Source organism: Macrobrachium nipponense, chromosome 25 (assembly GCF_015104395.2).
Source record: "Macrobrachium nipponense isolate FS-2020 chromosome 25, ASM1510439v2, whole genome shotgun sequence".
NCBI classification, from domain to species: Eukaryota; Metazoa; Arthropoda; class Malacostraca; order Decapoda; family Palaemonidae; genus Macrobrachium; species Macrobrachium nipponense.
Window position 1 is genome coordinate 1,840,075 of NC_087214.1, and position 20,469 is coordinate 1,860,543.

The 20,469-nt window shown below is 40.9% G+C and overlaps 1 protein-coding gene and 1 long non-coding RNA gene across 3 annotated transcripts in view; both read right to left on the reverse strand.

The window, feature by feature from the left end:
- Window positions 1–402: 402 nt before the first annotated feature.
- LOC135198950 (zinc finger protein 260-like) lies at window positions 403–2,605 on the reverse strand. The gene is made up of 2 exons (XM_064226869.1): window positions 2,172–2,605; window positions 403–2,109 (listed from the first exon to the last, which is right to left on the reverse strand). Exons 1-2 carry the CDS (start codon window positions 2,600–2,602, stop codon window positions 1,842–1,844), a joined length of 699 nt encoding a protein of 232 aa, XP_064082939.1. The 5' UTR covers window positions 2,603–2,605; the 3' UTR covers window positions 403–1,841.
- Window positions 2,606–3,414: 809 nt separating this feature from the next.
- LOC135199255 (uncharacterized) overlaps window positions 3,415–20,469 on the reverse strand; it is a 104,561-nt gene continuing 87,506 nt past the window's right edge. For both annotated transcript variants that reach the window (XR_010310988.1, XR_010310989.1), the window contains exon 3: window positions 3,415–4,236. This is a non-coding gene — a long non-coding RNA (uncharacterized LOC135199255). The remainder of the gene's footprint in view (window positions 4,237–20,469) is intronic.

The window sequence follows — 20,469 nt, forward strand, 5'->3', positions numbered from 1 at the left end:
GAAGAGGTAGCTACCTAGTAAGGTAGTCAAGTTTTTAAACTTCTCCCTCATAGCAGGATGTTTGTTGGTTTTATAATATTCTGTTTTATTCAGCCTTTTTAAACTGATTCCCTTTATCAAACGAAAATAATCCCTGCAATGTTATGTGAATGTGGGTGCACTTTGACTGGGAAGTGGTACACTGGGACTAGATACTCTGTGAATTCAGACCACATTATGGCGCATTCATTAACTTTTGGCAGCGTATTCAGATATTATTTAAGTTTTAGTGTGCTCAAATGAAAGACTTTATTTATGCATAAACTATTTTTATTATTTATCAATATTTTTAAACTTCTAAGTTGAAATAAAATAAAAAAAAGAGGTTTAATCTAATCAGAATAATACGATTCTTTAGTCATTTACAATACAAGTCCTGTCTTGACACTTCTGACTGGTTAACGTAAAACAAAGTACAGTAATACACAGTCCACTGTGTTTAGTGAGCTAATACAAAGCATTAGGATTTACTAATGCTGTATCACATTGTTTTATAAAAAAAAAAAATTATTAATATGATTTAGGAGGAGAATGTATATGGAAGCAATGGAAAACCCATTAAAATCTAAGGTACTTTAGTAAACAATTAATAAACAGCTATTCAATCCACAAAACAGAATAAACACAAATTACGGACGAGTTACACAAAAGCAACGACCCATCGTACAGCATGTCTTCACAAACTACCCATCACCAATTATACTGTGGCTTACAGCACAAAACCCAAATCAACAAGCTTCACATCAATTAAACATTAGATTCATATAAACCGTAACATCAAAAAGTTAGTGACAACCACAGTTACACTGCACTGCCCTATACTTACTACTGCTGCTCTGTAGGCCTGGATGATCTCAGTCAGACCTAATCCACCTTCTCTGTGGGGGAGGTATATTCTGTCCATACACTGGTGTCTGCATGTGACTTTATGTAGGGTGAGAATCTTCCTGGTTTTAATATCCATCTTGTCTAACTCACCTTGTGGCCAGTCTACAATGACAAAACCATATGTCACCACTGGTATTGCCGAGCTGGTTTATAGCAGTAATCTTGTTCTTTGGTGTTAATTTTGACTTACAGATCTTCTTTAACCGGCTGATGTATTCTTTCTTTATCTTTTCTCTCATTTTCTTGTGTTCTATACCAGTGTTTTCTTTTATCCCCAAATACTTCTATGCAGACTCTTCTGCCAGGTCTTCAACAAACATGCCTTCCTCTACCTCTACATCTTCTGATCTTACTTTCTTCCCTTTCTTTACTGTACTCTTGGCACACTTGTCCTACCCAAATTCCATGCAGATGTCATTTCAGAATTGGTGGACTTTCCTGACTAGTTCTTCCAGTTTTCCTTCTGAATCTGCACGCAGATCTTTTTTAGCCAGAAATTTGGGATCTTGTCTATTCCTGATGTCTTGAAATTACTATAGTATTCTTTTATTTTCTGTGTTACTCTTTCTATGGTGAGCCTTATTGGGGCATTTGCTGTTTCTGGCTGTTCTTCTGCCTAATGGTGTTAGTCCATGAATTCTCTTGGTGTTGTCTAGGGTCTTCAAACAGTGGCTTCCAAAATCTCTCTAGGTCGTCCTTGCTCAGTGGTGTTAGTACCTCCACCGTTTCTTTCGTCATGTTTCTATACAAAAGCTTTGTATTTTCACCAAACTGCCTATTTATATTTTGCTTTTATCTTCTGTTCTTTGTTTCTTATTTGTGGAGTTGGGGCCTTTACTTTACCTTGGTTTGGTGTTCTGCCAGTTTTCTGCTCACTTGTTCATCCCATACTCTACTTTTTTTTATTTTCCTTATTATGCAGTGTGGATTCTCATATGACGTGTCAGATCTGATTTCTGGGAAAATACTTTCCCACATTCCTTGCAAATGTATGGCCTTTCTCCTGTATGGATTCTCATATGGATTGTAAGCTTTGCTTTCTGGGAAAATGATTTTCCACATTCCTTACATATAAATGGCTTTTCTCCAGAATGGCTTTTCATATGAACTGTAAGACTTGTTTTCTGGGAAAATGCTTTCCCACATTCCTTGCATAAATATGGCTTTTCTCCTGAATGGCTTCTCATATGAACAGTCCAAGAATTTGTTTATGGAAAATGCTTTCCCAACATTCTTTGGCCCACATTTTCTGCATAGATGGCTTCTCTCCAGTATGGATTCTCAGATGAATTGTAAGATCTGATTTATGGGAAAATGCCTTCCCACATTCCTTGCACATGAAAGGTTTTTCTCCAGTATGGATTTTCATATGACTTTTAAGAATATCTCTCATGGAAAATGCTTTCCCACATTCCTTGCACATGAAAGGCTTTTCTCCAGTATGGATTTTCATATGACGTGTAAGAGAATGTTTAATGGAAAATGCTTTCCCACACTCCTTGCACACGAATGGCTTCTCTCCAGTATGGATTCTCATATGAACTGTGAGGTGTGCTTTCTTGGAAAATGTTTTCCCACACTCTTTGCACATGAATGGCTTTTCTCCAGTGTGGATTCTCATATGAACTATATGATGACATTTCTTGGAAAATGTTTTCCCACATTCTTTGCACATGAATGGCTTTTTCCTCCAGGTTATAGGTTCTCATGTGAAACTGTACGCTTTGAGGTTTTCTGGGAAAATGCTTTTTTTACATTCCGTTGGCTTAAAAATTCCTTCCATATAAATGGCTTTTCTCCTGAATGGCTTCTCATATGAAATGTAAGATCTGATTTCTTGGAAAATGCTTTCCCACATTCCTTGCATATGAATGGCTTCTCTCTAGTATGGATCCTCATATGAATTGTAAGATCTGATTTATGGGAAAATGCTTTCCCACATTCCTTGCATATGAATGGCTTCTCTCTAGTATGGATTCTCAGATGAATTGTAAGATCTGATTTTATGGGGAAAATGCTTTCCCACATTTCCTTGCATATGAATGGCTTTCTCTCTAGTATGGATTCTCAGATGAATTGTAAGATCTGATTTATGGGAAAATGCTTTCCCACATTCCTTGCATATGAATGGCTTCTCTCTAGTATGGATTCTCAGATGAATTGTAAGATCTGATTTATGGGAAAAGGCTTTCCCACATTCCTTGCAAATGAAAGGCTTTTCTCCAGTATGGATTTTCATATGACTTTTAAGAATATCTCTCATGGAAAATGACTTCCCACATTCCTTGCAAATGAAAGGCTTTTCTCCAGTATGGATTTTCATATGACGTGTAAGAGAATGTTTAATGGAAAATGCTTTCCCACACTCCTTGCACACGAATGGCTTCTCTCCGGTATGGTTATTCATATGAAACTGTGAGATGTGCTTTCTTATTGGAAATGTTTTCCCACATTCTGTGCACACGAATGGCTTTTTCTCCAGTGTGGATTCTCATATGAACTATAAAATGCGATTTCTTGGAAAATGCTTTCCCACACTCCTTGCACACGAATGGCTTTCCTCCAGTATGGATTCTCATATGAACTGTAAGATCTGGTTTCCTGGAAAATACTTTCCCACATTCATTGCACACGAATGTTTTTACGATAAAATTAATTTTCTTGTAAAATGCTTTTTCACAGTCAGTGGATCTGAAAGGCTCCTCTCCATTGTCACTAATCCTTCTTTCTTGTTTTACTTCCTCTTTGCAAGTTTGTGGATGTTTTTCATTCACTATTGAAGTCATTTCATATGAATATTCATCTTCATTAGACTCACAGAATTCCTCTGGCTTTATTTTGATGTCCATCAATGGATCCAGAGGCCAAAAGTCACCATCACTGGTTTTACTAAAGGCAGCCACGTTATTGTTTTCTTGATTTATGGAAGGTAGTGATAATGGACCTTCAGTTTCACTTTTCAAAGTAAATTCTAAAGAATGTTCTGGATTCATTTTAGCTTTTCGTCCCGTCCTGTTTTGTAATGATGCGTTATATTAACAATTCTTAACACAAAATTGTTTACAAATGATTAGCAAATAAATCTGTTATAAATTTGTAAAATATCTTGAAGGACTACAACTAGATTTCACTGCTGATGTATGAATCTAATATTGGGAACAGATTTTACTTGTTGTTGTAATTTTTAAAGTACACTTTAAGAGTTGCTACTGGTATTGTTCTATGTAGTACCATTCAACAACATGCATTCCCGAAATCTTGAGGCTAATCAAAACTGACGAAATAAGGAAGGCTCTTCTGAGGGAGAATCTGAAATCAAAGAATGCAACGCTAAGTTAGGAAACATAATGAGAAAACTGAAAAGGCAAAATAACAAATCAAATTTAATTCAGGTTCCCATAAAGGTCTCAGGCCAATCAGCAAGATGAGCATTTTACAGTACTATCCAAACATTAATACAATCTAACCAAGCATCAAAACATTCCTGAGGCAGCAATGCAACAATAGATTAACAGTTAATATTGACGCCCACCCTCTTACATCTGTCAACATTCTTAGCTTAACATTACAGTATTACTTATGAACATATCCTAATTAACAAATCAAAGGCCAAGAATAGAAAATGCAAGAGACCAGAATAAGAATTTTGTGGGGTAACAGCAGGAAGAGTATACAGTCAATGCTTAATCATAATGTGATCCAGTTATACATATTATCCACAGATGCAGAAGACAATAAGAAGAAAGAATAGTAAGGGTGAATTGAGTAGCCAATTCGAGAGTTTTCAAAAAGTTTCACTGATTGTTATCGTGGATACAATACATGATAGCATGTAAGACCAGCAACACTGACGACAGTCTTGGAAGGTATGTGCTGCTTTATTTCCTCAAATATGTCATATTTGTTGTTTGCTCTTCGAGGGTGGTCAGGAATGTAAGTGTAGGGAGCAACAGACTCTGTCAAAAAGATTGGAATGTTTTGGAAAAAACCACAAGTGTCAACCGGTTGGTCAGCGAATATTTTGGGTGGGTGACCGGAAAATGCCGATGAAGTAAAGCATATCAAATCGAGGAGACGAGCGCAAAGGTGAGCAAAAGTTGACCCAGCTTGTAGCTACGTGACTCGGGCAGGGCAAGTGTCACCTGATCGTTACTTCACAAAAGAATGCAAACAAATCCAAGAGAACAGTCGCGTGGAAGAGTTCGTATGCTCATCGGGGCACATGTAAAATGAAATATACTCTGATAGTGAATCAAAAGCCGGGCATTAGCAGACCAGAGAGTTAACCATTTGTAAGTCGAGCCAGAGGGAAGGTGCACAGATGTCCATGAAAAGGTAAAGACTATTTAGTGTTGGTGTAATGAGACGTTTTATCTAACGCTGAAAATTTTTCAGGTAGTACACTGTTTGATGACTATATTCAGTGGAAGACATTTGACTTTCTAATTAATTTTTTTTCTCCCATGTTTGATGGCATATCAAAGTTTACTGGAGTTTATCCTTATTGCCAATGCATGATATTGGTCATTAGCACTCTTGAACATTGTTTTCTCAGATTCAGCTACAGCTTGCAGTTTAAATTTAATAGTATATTACCTTGCCGATCTTTTATCCATAGCAAATAAAGTTTTACATAGAAATATATCAGTCCTATTCTACATAACATCATTAATAAAACATAATTACAGCAATTGCTTACTATAGTATGATGGTTGAATAACAAGCAAAACAGACGTTCTTATCCGATTTGGTTGTAGTCAGCAAAAAAAATTTCTTGTTCAGTTGTTCATGGCTGTACACATTTACACAAAAAAGTATTATGTTAAAACTACTTTTATATTGGATATGGAGGTAAAGAAGTTAGGCTAATGTAATTTGTCTCTCTCACTGCCTGTACCAGTTGCGAGCAAAATCTAAAAATATTCTCAAAATATCGGATCGGTAGTAATTGCTAACCCCATCGTAAAACTGGGTAATTGTAAGAGAAATTATTGTAACTTGAACATTTTTTGTAGATTATAGACAGGGTACAGTAGATGCAGCTCACATTTACCGGTTCCTGTGGTGCCTGACACTAACCAAAATCATCGCTAACTGAAAATTAACAAAGTCTACAGGCGCCACAATCCAACTTAGGGTGCCCTAAAGGAGGCCTTAGACAAGGTCACAGCCAGATATTTTGCCCTAATATGTAATAACTCCTTGATAAAAATGTTTTCATTTGCCTAATCATTTACTATGGTCTTTACGCTTCACCTACTGCATGGTAGTTCTACAAATCTTTAGTGTCAGAAGGTTGGTGAACTTACTGGTAAGGTAAGTCTTGGCCTAGAATGAGAGAGAGAGAGAGAGAGAGAGAGAGAGAGAGAGAGAGAGAGAGAGAGAGAGAGAGAGAGAGAGAGAGAGAGAGAGAGAGAGAGTCACCTTTTGCAGACTGTTAACATTTCCTCCATTTCTTTGTTTATCATATCTTCTAGTTTAATATGGTAAAAAAGCAAAAGAGAATGATAAAAGTATTGTTAGTAACATTATAATCGTTGCTTGAACGCTACAGCCATAAACACTGAATGATAACGGCTGTTCTGTACAACAACGGAACCGAATCTGATAAAATAGCAAGGTTTTTCTTGCATTTCAGCCATTGTACGATAATAAATAAATACCATAGTTATGTTACAAAGAACATTAATTATTGTAGACAGGACTTAAATACTTTTGCATTACACCTTTATTTGCTATGGAGAAAATATTGGCAAGGAAATAGTATAGTAATGCTAAATTTCAGCTGCAGTCGTAGCTGAAACAGAAAAAAAATGTTCACACTGCTAATGACTATAAATTATTGTGGATCAACAACATGGATGAAACTCGACCGCAAATAATATTGGAGAAAAAAAGTATTTTGATAAAAAATACTGGCCATGAAAGAATACATTTTACTGTTGCTTTCACACCGATAAAAGATAAAAATGTAGATCTTGTATTATTATGAAATGAAATACGATGATAATAGCGAATGGAATCTGTTAATTATTTACACAAAAAACATGTTTCCTCACCATGTATTAACGAAAAATATAACTAAATACAGTTCACAACAAGATGTATTTAAGTCATATTTCACTTAAAAAAACACTTCATATAACAAAAAATAATAACCTTGTCCCATATAAACAGATTTTCTAGAGATTAATTTACCCTAAACAGATGTAAGAAAATATCTCTGAAGTGAGTTCACCACAATGAAATAATCGTACCTCTACTCTCTGCCGATTTTTCCAAACCAAAACATTGATCGCTTTGTATTTTATAATACTATGTAATATGAGACTACATACAGTATTATTGGATACAGTGAAGTAAAGAATAACTTTAAAAGAGCCAAGGAAAAGATGCAAATTCATTATGTTTGTATTTCATGAGGGTCTCTCGGTGCTGAGGCCTACCCACTGATAACCAATCAATGGCACCATTTATTAACAAAAAAATTACAGGACATATTCAAGTCATATTTCAACTTGAAAACACTTCATATAACAAAAAATAACCTTGTCCTATCTAAATAAAGTTTCTAAAAGATTAATCTATGCTAAATAGAGCTAGAATATCTTTCTACAGGCGAGGAAGGGCATATAAAGAGAAAGGGAGGAAACTTGTCACTTGCTCATACTCTCTCTTCGTAACGAAACACCTTAAGAAGCGAGATGCTTCCTGTTCCTCCAGGGGAGCCAGGTGAGCTACACAACTTTTTGAGCAGCCACCACAGGACCAAAGGAAAAAGTGTCCAAGGACCCATGGGTAACACCCTAAAGGTAGAAGGATGTGAATGTGGTTTTTCATGAACACACTCCCCCCCTTGGTACCTGTGGAGCCAACAGGTTCTTCCAGAATGCAAGGGATGGACCAATGGCCCTCACCTCATGAGCTCCTACTCAGAAAGCACTCCTATCTACCTCGTCAGAAATAGAGTACGCTTGCTTGATTGACAACAGAGTCAGAAAGAAATCGTGTTCTTGGTCGGGGGAGCCAGTACTAACAATAAAAGAGTCGTCAACACTTAGCCTGGAGATGTCAACACCTATTAAGATAACACCACAGCACTTGAACTGGACACAGTAGCATATCGTCTTGATCACTACCGGCAATGTACTATAGGGAGGGGATCAAAAAGAATTTAAATATGGTGTCAGTGACCAACAGATTGTGAGTCTTCGCTATGAATTCTGGGACAAACTCGAGCGTGACAGATCCTCATCCCCCCAAGTGTTTAACATCAAAGGAAAGTTCGCCAACTCTCTTCGCCGATGCCAAGGCAAGCCAGAGCACAGTCTTGAAGGTCATATATCTGTCTGACGATTCTTGTAAAGGCTAGAGTGCACAAGTCAGGCTCTGTTAGATGAGTTACATCCCACTCAGGGGGCCTGAATTCCCTGGGAGGCCAAGACTGTTCAATGGTTCAAAACAGCATGGAGATCTCCCACAAGGAAGAGAGATCGACAGCCTTTAAGCAAAGGACTAGTCCAAGGGAAAGCATCTTTCTTCTATAACTGCCCTGGTCTGGGCACAACAGAACAGAACACCAGGAGCTTTCTGTTGCACCAGGTTGCAAAGAGGTCTACTTCTGTTAAGCCCCAAAAGATAAAAAAATCTTTCTGCAATTTCTTGGGAGTAGGAACCACTCTGTCCCTATTTCCTGACCCTGGCGACTGAGCTTGTCTGCCACTATGTTCTGGTTCCCTGGGATTTACCCAGCTGACAGCTCTACTTAGTGTGCTACAGCACCACTTGTGAACCTGCACCACCAACAGGTGGAGCTGAAGGGAAACCAATTCCCCTACTTGTTGGCTAATGCCAATACTGTACAGTGGTATCATTGATATAAACAACATGAAATGCCCCATCACTGGATCCTGAATCTCTTGTAGAGCCAAAAATGCCACCTTGAGATCCAAAATATTGATGTGGAGGTGTCTGAAATTCCAGTTCCACACACCTGAAACCAGCAACTCTTCCAGGTGTGAGCCCTATCATTCAGTCAATGCATCCAAAAATAGAAGCATCTTGGGACTGGGAGTTCCTAATGGCACTAGTATTACAAGGTTGCTGTCACCTAACCACCAGGATAGTCCTTCTTTACTTCCTTTGAGAAAGGAACCGGGAGGAACAAGGAGTCCCTAATGGAAGACCAAAATTCCTCTGTTCTCCACTGAACACACTGAAGGTGAAGCTACTCATGAGGGACCAGCTTCTCCAAGGATGACAGGTTACCGAGAATGACTTGCGAGTGCCGAGCTGGTTCTTCCTACTGAGACAGGAATAACTGCATTGCCTCTCTAAACTTAGAGATATGCAGGTCTGAGGGGTAGACTCTTGCTGTTGCCATATCTATTAGCATGCCCAGATACCAGATACTTTACCTTCTGTTTGGGTGTGAGATCAAACTTCTCATAATGGATCGCAACACCCAGGACCTGACAAATCTCAAGAATACAGTCTTCATTCGTGCGCAACTATGACCAAGAGCTTGCCAGGCCTAACCAATCATCAAGATACCACAGAAGCTGTAGCTTGTCTGAAATGGCCCAGGGTGAGACAAGGATGAACAGTCAAGGTAAACACAAGGGGAGCAGTTCAGAGCCCGAAACAAAGTGCTCTGAACTGGAATACTGTAACCCTGAAGGTTAAGTGGAGGTACTTGCAGGAGGACTGATGGATGGGTATTTGAAAATACGCATCCTTGAGGTCTAGACCTAGAGAAAGCATACAATAAAATCCCAAGAGAAGTGATGTTGTGGTGTTGAAGAAGAAGAAAGTCCCAGAAAAGCTGGTTATGCTGGTCGAGATGATATATCAAAGAACGAGCACAAAAGCAATAACAGGAGCAGAGTTTTGATGCACTTCTTCTTCAGCAGACAAGTTGATATCTCCAACTTTAACAGCATGTGTGTGAAGGCAAGTGAGTTGACACACCTAGCTGCAAAATTCTAGGAGAGGACTGACTATCGGATGCAAGAGTTTGTTTACGATGCTTCCAACGTCTAGGTGCTAGCACAGGGCGTTCAATAATAATACTGATTATGTAAAATAAGTAACTTTTCTTGAATCCAGTGACTACTGAGCACCACTCACTAGATGCCTTTCCAGCGGTAATTCAGGTGAAACCTAAAGCATATCACAATTGCGACCGAGGGGTTGGGGGAAACCCCCATCAGACTCCCTTCAGTCGAATCAGCCGAGTCGCGAGTCAAAAATTGACTGAGAATAAGATCAGCTGAGCACGAGTTGAACAAGCATGACTGCAAGGGGACGAGGCTTCATCGGCAGAAGAACACCTCTTCAGAGGTGGAGAGACCAAAGAATCAATTCATCAATGCAATCTGAGGTGACAAACCACTGGAGTAGGATGAACTCTGAGCAATAAAAGATACGCCTTTCCAGCAGTGTTCGGTCGAAACCTATAAACACCAGACCAGTCCGACCGAGGGGGGAAAAAGAAGCCTTTTCGATGGCTGTCTGCCAATACCTGGGAAAAGCTACAGGTTTGACTCACTTTGACTACCAGTATGTCTTCTCCTTGGTGCAGAGGAGCAGGACAGTGACTTTAAGTCTAGGAGATCTGGGGGGCCAGATAGTCACCTCCTATAACACACATTCAGAAAGACACCTTTCCAGTGACTGTCTATCGATACCTGGGACTGACAACAGGCTTGACTGAGGGAGCAACTACCTGTATGTACCCCACAACCTCCCTTGGGACCTCCAGTATGTCTTCTCCCTGGTGTGGGGGAGCGGGACAGTGACCTCTGTCTAGGAGAATCGAGGGACAAGAAGCTACCTCCTCCACAGCACAACACTTCACTGTTACATTTATTAATTCATGATAATCAATATAAAATGCTGGCAAACACATGGGAAGGAAGTGATGGAGCCTTCTCGGTTCTTTGTAAGTAATATTTTAAGGCTCTGACTGGGCATCTCCGCCTTTCTTCTTCGTTTGGTCCTAAAATATCCGTCAGATTCTTAGCCCTTAAGCACCAAAGTGGTATTTCAGAAATCGTCTCCCGTATGCTGGCGGGGTTCGGGAGAGAGCGCCGAAGCGGAAAAAAAGTTTTTTTTTTTAAATCACAGCATGCTTAGTTTTCAAGATTAAGAGTTCATTTTTGGCTCCTTTTTTTGTAATTTCCTGAAGTTTAGTATGCAAGCATTAGAAATGAAAAAAAATATCATTATCATATATAAATATTGGAATATATGACTGAGAAAAAAAAATCATATATAATTGTATACAAATCGCGCTAAGAGCAAAACGGTTAAAGCTAACGAGTTAATTTTTTTCTGTTGTATTGTACACTAAATTGCAATCATTTTGGTATATGACACATTGTAAAACGATCAAATCAACACAGAAAATATTATTACAAAATGATGCATGAATTCGTAATGCACGGACGTAAAAAATGTTTTTTTCTAAAAAATTCACCATAAATCAAAATATTGTGCTACAGACTTCCAATTTGTTTAAAAATTAAGATAAATGATTGAATATTACTAGACTGTAAAAGTTTTAGCTTACAATTGCATTTTTCGACCATTTCGGTCGAGTCAAAGTTGACCGAATGTCGAATTTTTTTTATTTATCGTGATTTATATGCAAATATTTCGAAAATGAGAACATCTACGACCATGAATTATTTTTTGTTGTATTCTACATGAAACTGCACACATTTTCATATATAAAACTCTACGTAACGCCTAATATGAAACGGAGCAAATATTACGACAATGTGACGTAAGCATTTCGCAGATTTGCGGCGGAGAATCAGCGCGCGGAGGGAAGGAAAAATTTTTTTCGAAAATTCACCATAAATCAAAATATTGTGCTACAGACTTCCAATTTGTTTCAAAATGAAGATAAATGATTGAATATTACTATAAGAGTTTTAGCTTACAATTGCATTTTTTTTATCATTTTGGTCGAGTCAAAGTTGACCGAACGTTGGATTTTTTCTATTTATCGTGATTTATATGCAAATATTTCAAAAATGATGAAAGCTACAACCATGAATTATTTTTTGTTGTATTCTAGATCAAATTGCGCACATTTTCATGTATACAACTCTATATAACGGCTAATATGAAACGGAGCAAATATTACGATAATGTGACGTAAGCATTTCGGAGATTTGTGGTGGAGAATCCGCGTGAGGAGGGAAGGAAAAAGTTTTTTTTTCAAAAATTCACCATAAATCGAAACATTGTGCTAGAGACTTCCAATTTGTTTCAAAATGAAGATAAATGATTGAATATTACTAGACTATAAGAGTTTTAGTTTACAATTGCATTTTTCGATCATTTCGGTCGAGTCAAAATTGACCAAACGTCGAATTTTTTCTATTTATCGTGATTTATATGCAAATATTTCGGAAATGATGAAAGCTACGATCATGAATTATTTTTTGTTGTATTCTACATAAAATTACGCACATTTTCATATATATAAATCTAAATAAAGGCTAATATGAAATGGACCAAATATGACAGTGTGACGCAAGCATTTCGGAGATTTGCGGCGGAGAATCCACGTGCGGAGGGAAGGAAAAAGTGTTTTTAAAAAATTCACCATAAATCAAAATATTGTGCTAGAGACTTCCAATTTGTTTCAAAATGAAGATAAATGACTGAATATTACTAGAATGTTAGATTTTTTGCTTACCCAAAAATACCAATATACATACATATATATATATATATATATATACTATATATAATATATATATATATATATATATATATTATATATACTAATGATATATATATATATAATATATATATATATATATATATATATATATATATATATATATATATATATATATATATATGTATATATATATTAACATTTTTTTTATTCTGGTATGAATACATAACTAAAAGGAATGCAGGTGAAACTTCTTTTTGCATAAAATGAAATAACATATAAAATACATCAATAAATACAGATATATAAAAACTTGTAATAAATATAAAACTAAATATAAAATCAATGCAGAATACTCACTTGTAATCCTGACTTCGTTCTATTCTTGTTGTCGCCCTCCTCCATTGAAGAGTCTTGCATTTTTTTCCTCTCGACATGACGAGGTACAGATGGAGGAGGGAGACGCGCGCCCTTACTGCTGATGGGCCGCCGCCCTTCGGCGGCCCTCTGCGCCCTCCATTGCCCCTAGGGTAGGTGCACTCCAATATACGACCGCAGTGTGGTACTTGCGTCACACTCCCCGAACCTGCAAAGAGCTATATTGCAGGTGCGACAGAAGAACCGGGTGTCTCTCCTTCTGCCACTCATATGGCACATCCGGCACCGTTTCTGCCTGCGCCCTTGTAGGAGCTCCAGTGTGTGATCCCCTGGCTGCAGCCGACACATAGGATCCAGTATCCGACGAGAAGTCGTAATCTGAGCGGGGGCGGGATCATCAAGGGCGGCGGCAGCAGGGGCGGTGGCAGCAGGGGCAGGAGCAGGACGACCGAAATTGGCCCTCCTAACATCTGCCCTTTCCTCTAGGGGCAGATCAGCAGCTCGGGGCAGGGGGGCAGTGATGGAAGGCCACTCATCGGGATTAAAGTTGATGAGGGCATTCCCGGCTACCTCGAGAAACTGGATGTGGGACAACCTCTGGAGGTCTGGATTATAGTACCCACAGTAGAGGATGTAGGCATTCTGGAGGGCCAACTGAAGAATGTATTTGAGGAGCTTCTGTGTCCACCTCCTGGTTCTCCTGGTGAAGGGATAATACTGGATGAGTTGATCAGAGATCAACTCCTCCCATGTGCCTATTGTAGTGCCCAATGACGGTAGGCCGCTCGACACGAAACTCCTCATACATAACTCAGCCCTGCTGACGTGTCTTCTTCCGCTGGACGATCTCTTCTTGGATGGGTTCATGACTCGTCGTAATCATGGGGACGAGTCGGACCCCCTTCCAACAGATGTTGAAGACAGCTCCCTTCTGCCGCCACTCTGTCTCTCCTCTTCCCAGATGTTGCGGACAGCTAGCGAACCTCTTGAGGACATTCGGGGCCCCACGCACCAACTGAAGGGTACCACTGACGTGCACACCTACTTCATACAGTTCCTGGGCCAGGGATACCGAGTTATAATAATTATCCATAAACAGGTGGTATCCCTGGTTACGGAAACGATCCACAAGACTTAACACAGTGTCACGCAGGGTGGAGAAGACCCCAGAATACACAGAGAAGTCCACGATGTATCCAGTGTTGGACTCCGTAATAAAGAACAATTTCACACCATATTTCTTCGGCTTCTTGGGGTTGCATACTTTTATGCTCAGACGTCCTTTGTAAGGCATCATCCCTTCATCCAAAGAAAGGTTCTTGCCAGGAACCACGAGAATTTGGCACCGTTCACGAATGTACTCCAACACTGGGCGTACTAAGATGAGGCAATCGGGGTTATTCCGGGGTATGGCCCTTCGGTTGAAGGTGTTGAAATACCTGTCCAACAGCAGGAAACTATCACGAGACATAACGCCGGGCACATTGGGCGCACTTAAAAAATAATTCCACCTCCAATATTGCCTGACGTCGGCAGCAGGCATCATTCCAAAAAAAATGTGGAGCCCCCAAAAATGCTCCATGTCAGTGAGGTTGCAGCCCCGCCAGCGATACGACAATGTCGTCCGTAGTTCGTCATGGCAGTACCGAGCGTAGTCCGCCATCTCTGCTGCCAGGTATTCCAGCAATTCCCGCGTAAGGAACAGCTGAATGAACCCCAGAGCAGTGAGAGGAACAGGTACGGTGAGCCCAGGTGCTGCCATGAATAGGTGCATGTTAGTTGGGGTGGGGTCCTCCGATCACCCCTCGTTGCTCTCGGATGACCGGCCTTCACGTTGGCTGGCGCGACGCTCCGACCCTCTGTGCGCATGCACGTGCTCGGGGATGGTTTCGCACTCGAAACCCTCCCCCCCACTGGCCCATCTCCCTCGCTTAGGCCCTCGCTTTCTGTGTCATCATCGGCGACAAAACTAGACGACAACTCCTCCTCCTCCTCCTCAGATTCCCCCTCATAAGCACTAAAACCACTAAATTCGAGCTCACTTTCGGCATGTGACCCTTATACGGACATTAGGGGCAAATATTCATCATCACTAACATCGGGAGTGATGTCCTCATCACTAGATGACCAACCGCCATCAAAATGAGGACTTGCAACATGCTCCCGATCAAGCTCTAACAAGTAGTCGTCTATGTTCTTTGGTTCAAGGCCTCCCAAATGCCTACGAATGCTCCTCAGGACACCCCGATGCTTCCTACGGGTTATAAAAGGCACACGAGACACGTTGTGGTGCTTGAACACTTTCGTCCACATGAGGCCGCAAGGAACGGCGTTGAGCAGCGAGGTCATCTTGGGTGCTTGGTCCCTCGCCAGCATCCAAGTCCAAAATACATCTCACACGATCCCTCCTGAGGGGTAAAACACGCCTTTCACGCTCCATTCGATGTTCAGAAATTTCTACATACGTCTTGTACCACCACAAATACTCAAACTCTCGCCGACACGTTGCTGATGCTGGCTGGTGCGAGAAGAAGGCATTTTGCGCTTGCGCACCCCCGTCACACTTGTAAACAAAACAACAGCTTGATCCGTGAGCTCTCAGCATCCCCCAAGGCGCGTGATTCAAAAGTTTTCGCCTAGTAGGCCTATAACTATTTTTCCACGAATTTTTTTTTAAACTTTTTTCGTCGACGTACCATACGTCGGTTCGGCACCTGACAGACAATTTTCGTCGACGTTTAATACATCCAATCGGCATTAAAGGGTTAATAGTGAACACTCATGGCCATGGCTTCGATGGGTCCTCATTTTTTATTTTTTTGCCAGAAAACCCAGAGAGAAGGAACACGCTGCGTCTCCTTGTGAAAATCCGACCCTTTTATCTATTGCTCAGATTTCACTAACCCACTTTCCTGCGGTTAGTTACTAAGAAAATAGTTTTCCTCGTCAGGTCACTGAGACAGGAAGACTGAATGGGTTCAAAAAGGGGTCCTGAAATACACTTCAAAACTACGTCTAAATTCCATGAAGTGGTATCATATCTTATTTGCTTTGCGACGTCCATAGATTTAATCAGGTCGCTTATATCTTGGTTTGAAGACACATCCATTCCTCTGTGCTTAAAGACTGAACTAAGCATAGCTCTATATCCTTTGATTGTAGACGTTGCCAATTTCCTAGATTTTCTCAAGTAAAGAAGAAAGTCAGCAATATGACTAATAGAGGTTTTGGAAGAGGACACTTTCGTTCTGATACACCACTTTCTGAAGGTTGACCATTTGTATTGATATAATTTTTCAGATGAAGGGCATCTGCATTGGGTGATAGCCTTTGAAGCTGCTTTTGAAAAAACTTTCGATCAGTCTATCCTGTCAAAGCCAGAGCAGACAATCCTAGATGGAACTTCTGAAATTGGGGTTTTTGAGAAGATACTGTTTTTGAGGTAGTAGCCTGGGAAAGTCTATTACGCTCTGCATCAAGTCTGGAAACCGCTCTCACCACGGCCAAAAAGGGGCCACTAGAGTCATTGTTACATTCTGGTGAACCGAAACTCTTAATTGTTTAGGACCTCCTAGATCATTCTGACAGGTGGGAAGGCACAGACGTCCATTCCCGTCCAATCTGAATACAAGTCTAGGTCTGGGTTCAACGGAAGGAGAGACTTCTCTACTTGAAGACTTTCTTCTGACGTCCACCATAGAATGCCTTTCTTGATCTCCGTCATTGGGAATAGAAAAGTGTCTTGAGCCGTTTTCCTGTTCCAATTTGCTTTGAGAAAAAAACTGAATCGACCTCATGTGGAGTCTCCCCAGTTTCACAAACTTTTCAATCGAGGCTAGCGTTCCTGAGAGGCTCATCCATTGAGCCGCCGAGCATTCCTGAAAGGACAGAAATCATCTTACACAAAGGAGATGAGTTTATCCTTTTGGGGGAGAGAAAAACCCGCAAATTCCGAGCATCTAGAATCATTCCCAAATATAGAATCCGTTGAGTGGGAATGATCTGAAATTTCTGTATGCTCATCAATATCCCAAGTTTCTTTGTGATAAGGAGAGTCATAGAGAGATCTAAGCATTTGTCCTTTGACTGCGCTCACTCCTAACAGATGAAGCCACTTTGCCAGTGGGGCTAGAATCCGAGTAAATGCCTGTGAAGCAGTCGACAGGCTGAAGCATAGCACTCAAAATTAAAGAACCTTTCTTTGAAAGACGAACTGTAGAAACTTTCTGGAGTCTGGATGAATAGGGATGTGGAAATACTCATCCTACATGTCCAAGGACACCATCCAGTCCCCTTGATGTATGGAGGATATGATTGTGGAATTTTGTTTTGAGAACGAACTGATTCAACGTGCTTACATTTAAAACTGGTCTCCAGCCCCCCGATGTTTTGGGGACTACGAAGAGTCTACTGTAAAACCCTTCCGAGTCTTGGTCTTCCACTACTTCTACTGCTCTCTTGTGAAGCAGTAACTTTACCTCTTGAGAGGGAGCTGCAAACTTTTCTGAGTTCTCAGAGTATGCCAGTAATGTTATCGGCGAACTGACTAAAAGGTGGGCCTTCTTTGAAGAGAATGATATACCCCTGCTGTAACATCTTGACTACCCAAGGTTCTGCTCCTCTTAAACTCCATTCCCTCCAAAAAAGGCCCAACCTGGCTCCTAAGGGTGTGCGAAGGACATAATCCTCACTTCTGATTTGCTGTCTCGTAGATCATTTTCTTAATAGACCTGGTTGGAGGTCATAGGTTAGTAAGGGGTCTTTGTTGGCCTCTTTGTTTTGCTCCACGAAATTCTGGGTTCTGGAGAGGAGAAAAAGACCTATTGGTGTTGATCTGTCGTTCCCTCGTCCGTTTCAACGATTGTGCCAAAATTTTGTCTTCTGCAGAGAAGACAAAATTTCAATGACTTGTTCTTCCTGAAAAAGGTGTTTCTTATCGAATGAAGGCTGACTTCTTTGTCTTGGTTACCCCTTCAGTAGTAAAGGAGCACCACAGATCCCTCTTCTTCGATATGCAAAAAGAGACGAGAGATGTCAATTCTGCTGAGCCGTCTCTAACGGCCTTGTCTGCGCAAGACAATACACCTAGTAAATCGGTTGTGACATCTTCTGTCATCGTCGGGTCAACCTCCACCTTCCTGACTAATGCACCGATCGTCCAGTCTAAGAAGCTAGAGATCTCTAGTACTTTGAAAATGCTTTTAGAATGGTGATCCACTTCCGCTGACTAAAGCATAACCTTGGCTGAAGAAAAGACCGACTGCCTAGCACAGTCGATGAGGCCTGAGAAATCTCCCTGGGAAGAGGCAGAAGTTCCCAAGGAAGGAGATTCTCCTGTGTCATAATAACGGTGACTCTTCATAATCAGCTTTGCAGGTGTGGCGAAAGATGCTTTACCCATTTCTCTCTTTAACAGTAACCAGGTGTTCACATCTTTTATGGCTTTTTTCGTAGATGAAGAGAGAACCAACTTGGGTAGTGACAAATTGTCTGAAGCAGGTTTCCTCATAAGGAAAGTTGAAGCCGGCACTGCTGGGGTTGCAGGCAAGAAATATTCCGGGAAGTGGTCCAGAAGTACTTCAACAAAGCCGACTAGGCGGATGAAGGGTTTGAGTCCTGTTCCTCTTCTTCCTCGTCTGAAGAGATAGGCGATAACCCCGTTTCTTCTGCTTGCAAAGGGGTGGGAGCTTTCTGCAACAACAACATGATATCATCCAATTGTTGTTTCAGGGAAGCGAGTGATGGATCCGAAGTTGAAGAATACGACTGCGAGCTGGGTACAGCCACTCTTGACTTGGCTGACGTGGGAGGTGGGTGCTTCTTCGCTGGTGTCGAACGTTCAGCCGAACGCAATCATCGCATCGTAACTGGAGAATCACTATCAGCAGTCCTAAGTACATCCAGGATAGGTTTGGATCTAGGGGCCAACGAAACTCTCTCTGATGTATCCTTCTTACACCTGGCCAAAACAAACTGTCGCTCTATACCTGAGAAGGTTTCAGGACTTTCCCAAGCCGACAAGGATCAGGAAGCCGAACCGGCAGGCGGCGATACTGCGAAGCTACATGAAGGTCGAGGACTCAGTATGTCTTCTTTCTTCTTCTTAGACGGAGGAGGAGACTTATCTATATCCTTTGACTGTCTCTTGAGGGGGCGGTGATATGTCTTGGAATCGCCCACAAAAACTCTTGCTGGTAGTCGAGCTGTCCAAATCCGACGACAGATCATGTACACCGAATGAGATGCCTTTCCAGCGGCACTGTCGACACCTGGGAATCGCCAGCAGGTTCAACTAAGGGGGCAAACCCCACCGGCATCCCTTTGACCTCCGGTTATGTCTTCTCCCTAGTGCTGGGGAGTGGGACAGTGACCTTCGTCTAGGAGCACTGGCGGGCCGGACGGCCACCTCCTCTACATAATCACTATGCACTTCACAACACTTTGATTGCCTTTTTCCATCAAGGCCTTAACAGAATTACTAAGTTCCATCACTGCACGTGCTAAAAATTCGAACTTCTTATTGAATTTTGATTCGAGGCTAGACATGGTGCTGGGATCAAGAGCAAGCGAACCTGGAATAAGAGTTAGTGACACAGGAGAAAGAGGAGAAATGATTGGAGAATCAACAGGAATTACGGGAGAAACAATTATGCTATCTTCTACCAATTCAGTAGCCTGGACATTCTCTACACTTGATCTATCCTTATCCATTTTGTCCTGATGGGACTTGAAGATTTTCAACTTCTTGTCATCCTAATCACAACATTCAGCACAAGTATTCTCTTTCTTGCACTCTTGGCCTCTGCATTTACTACACCTGGTATGTGAATCATAACAAGATTTTGCTAATCTGGTCTTACAACCATCTATGCAAAACCTAACACTAATAGTGCTAGAATCTGACATTCTGAAAATATGCTAATGCGAAAAAAAAACCCCAGAGTACTTCACCGAAAAACTCCGAATTCATCAACAATCCGTTGGAAAAAAGGCTGCCTAAAACCACCGATATTGATCGAAGGCAGGCAGAAAATGAATTGAAGCTCTCTGCTAGGTTGTTACCTACATATACTCCCAGATAGTGGGCAGGCATTCTAACCACACCGTAACCGGAACTAGCGCTAACGCGAATTTTAAGATAAGCTGCAGTAGGTAGAAAGCTCTTAGCTATATAATTACTGGGGAAGTGTCATATACAAAATATATGGCTTAATGATGATCTGAATTATACAAGCAAAAGACAAGACTCATCCTGCTCAAAGGCTATGAATGCATTCTGGTGATTGTGTAACACTACTGAAATCCATTGATATAACTGGAAAATAAAGACAAGCTGCTGTAAGCACTCGATGTTTAGTCAAGCATGACAGAAAACAGAATGAAGTGCTTGGCTACGTCATTCTTCGTATTGCCGTTGGGGGATGGCACTGTATACCTACTCTGAGAAATCATACCGCTGCCTGCGA

Bases quoted from the DNA above. Each gene is read 5' to 3' on its own strand.
- LOC135198950 (XM_064226869.1), bottom strand. From the start codon at position 2,602: ATGTGCAAAGAATGTGGGAAAACATTTTCCAAGAAATGTCATCATATA. The intron at 2,110-2,171 runs GTGGGCCAAAGA...TGTTCATATGAG, and splicing joins AAGCCATCTATGCAGAAAAT to AAGCCATTCAGGAGAAAAGC.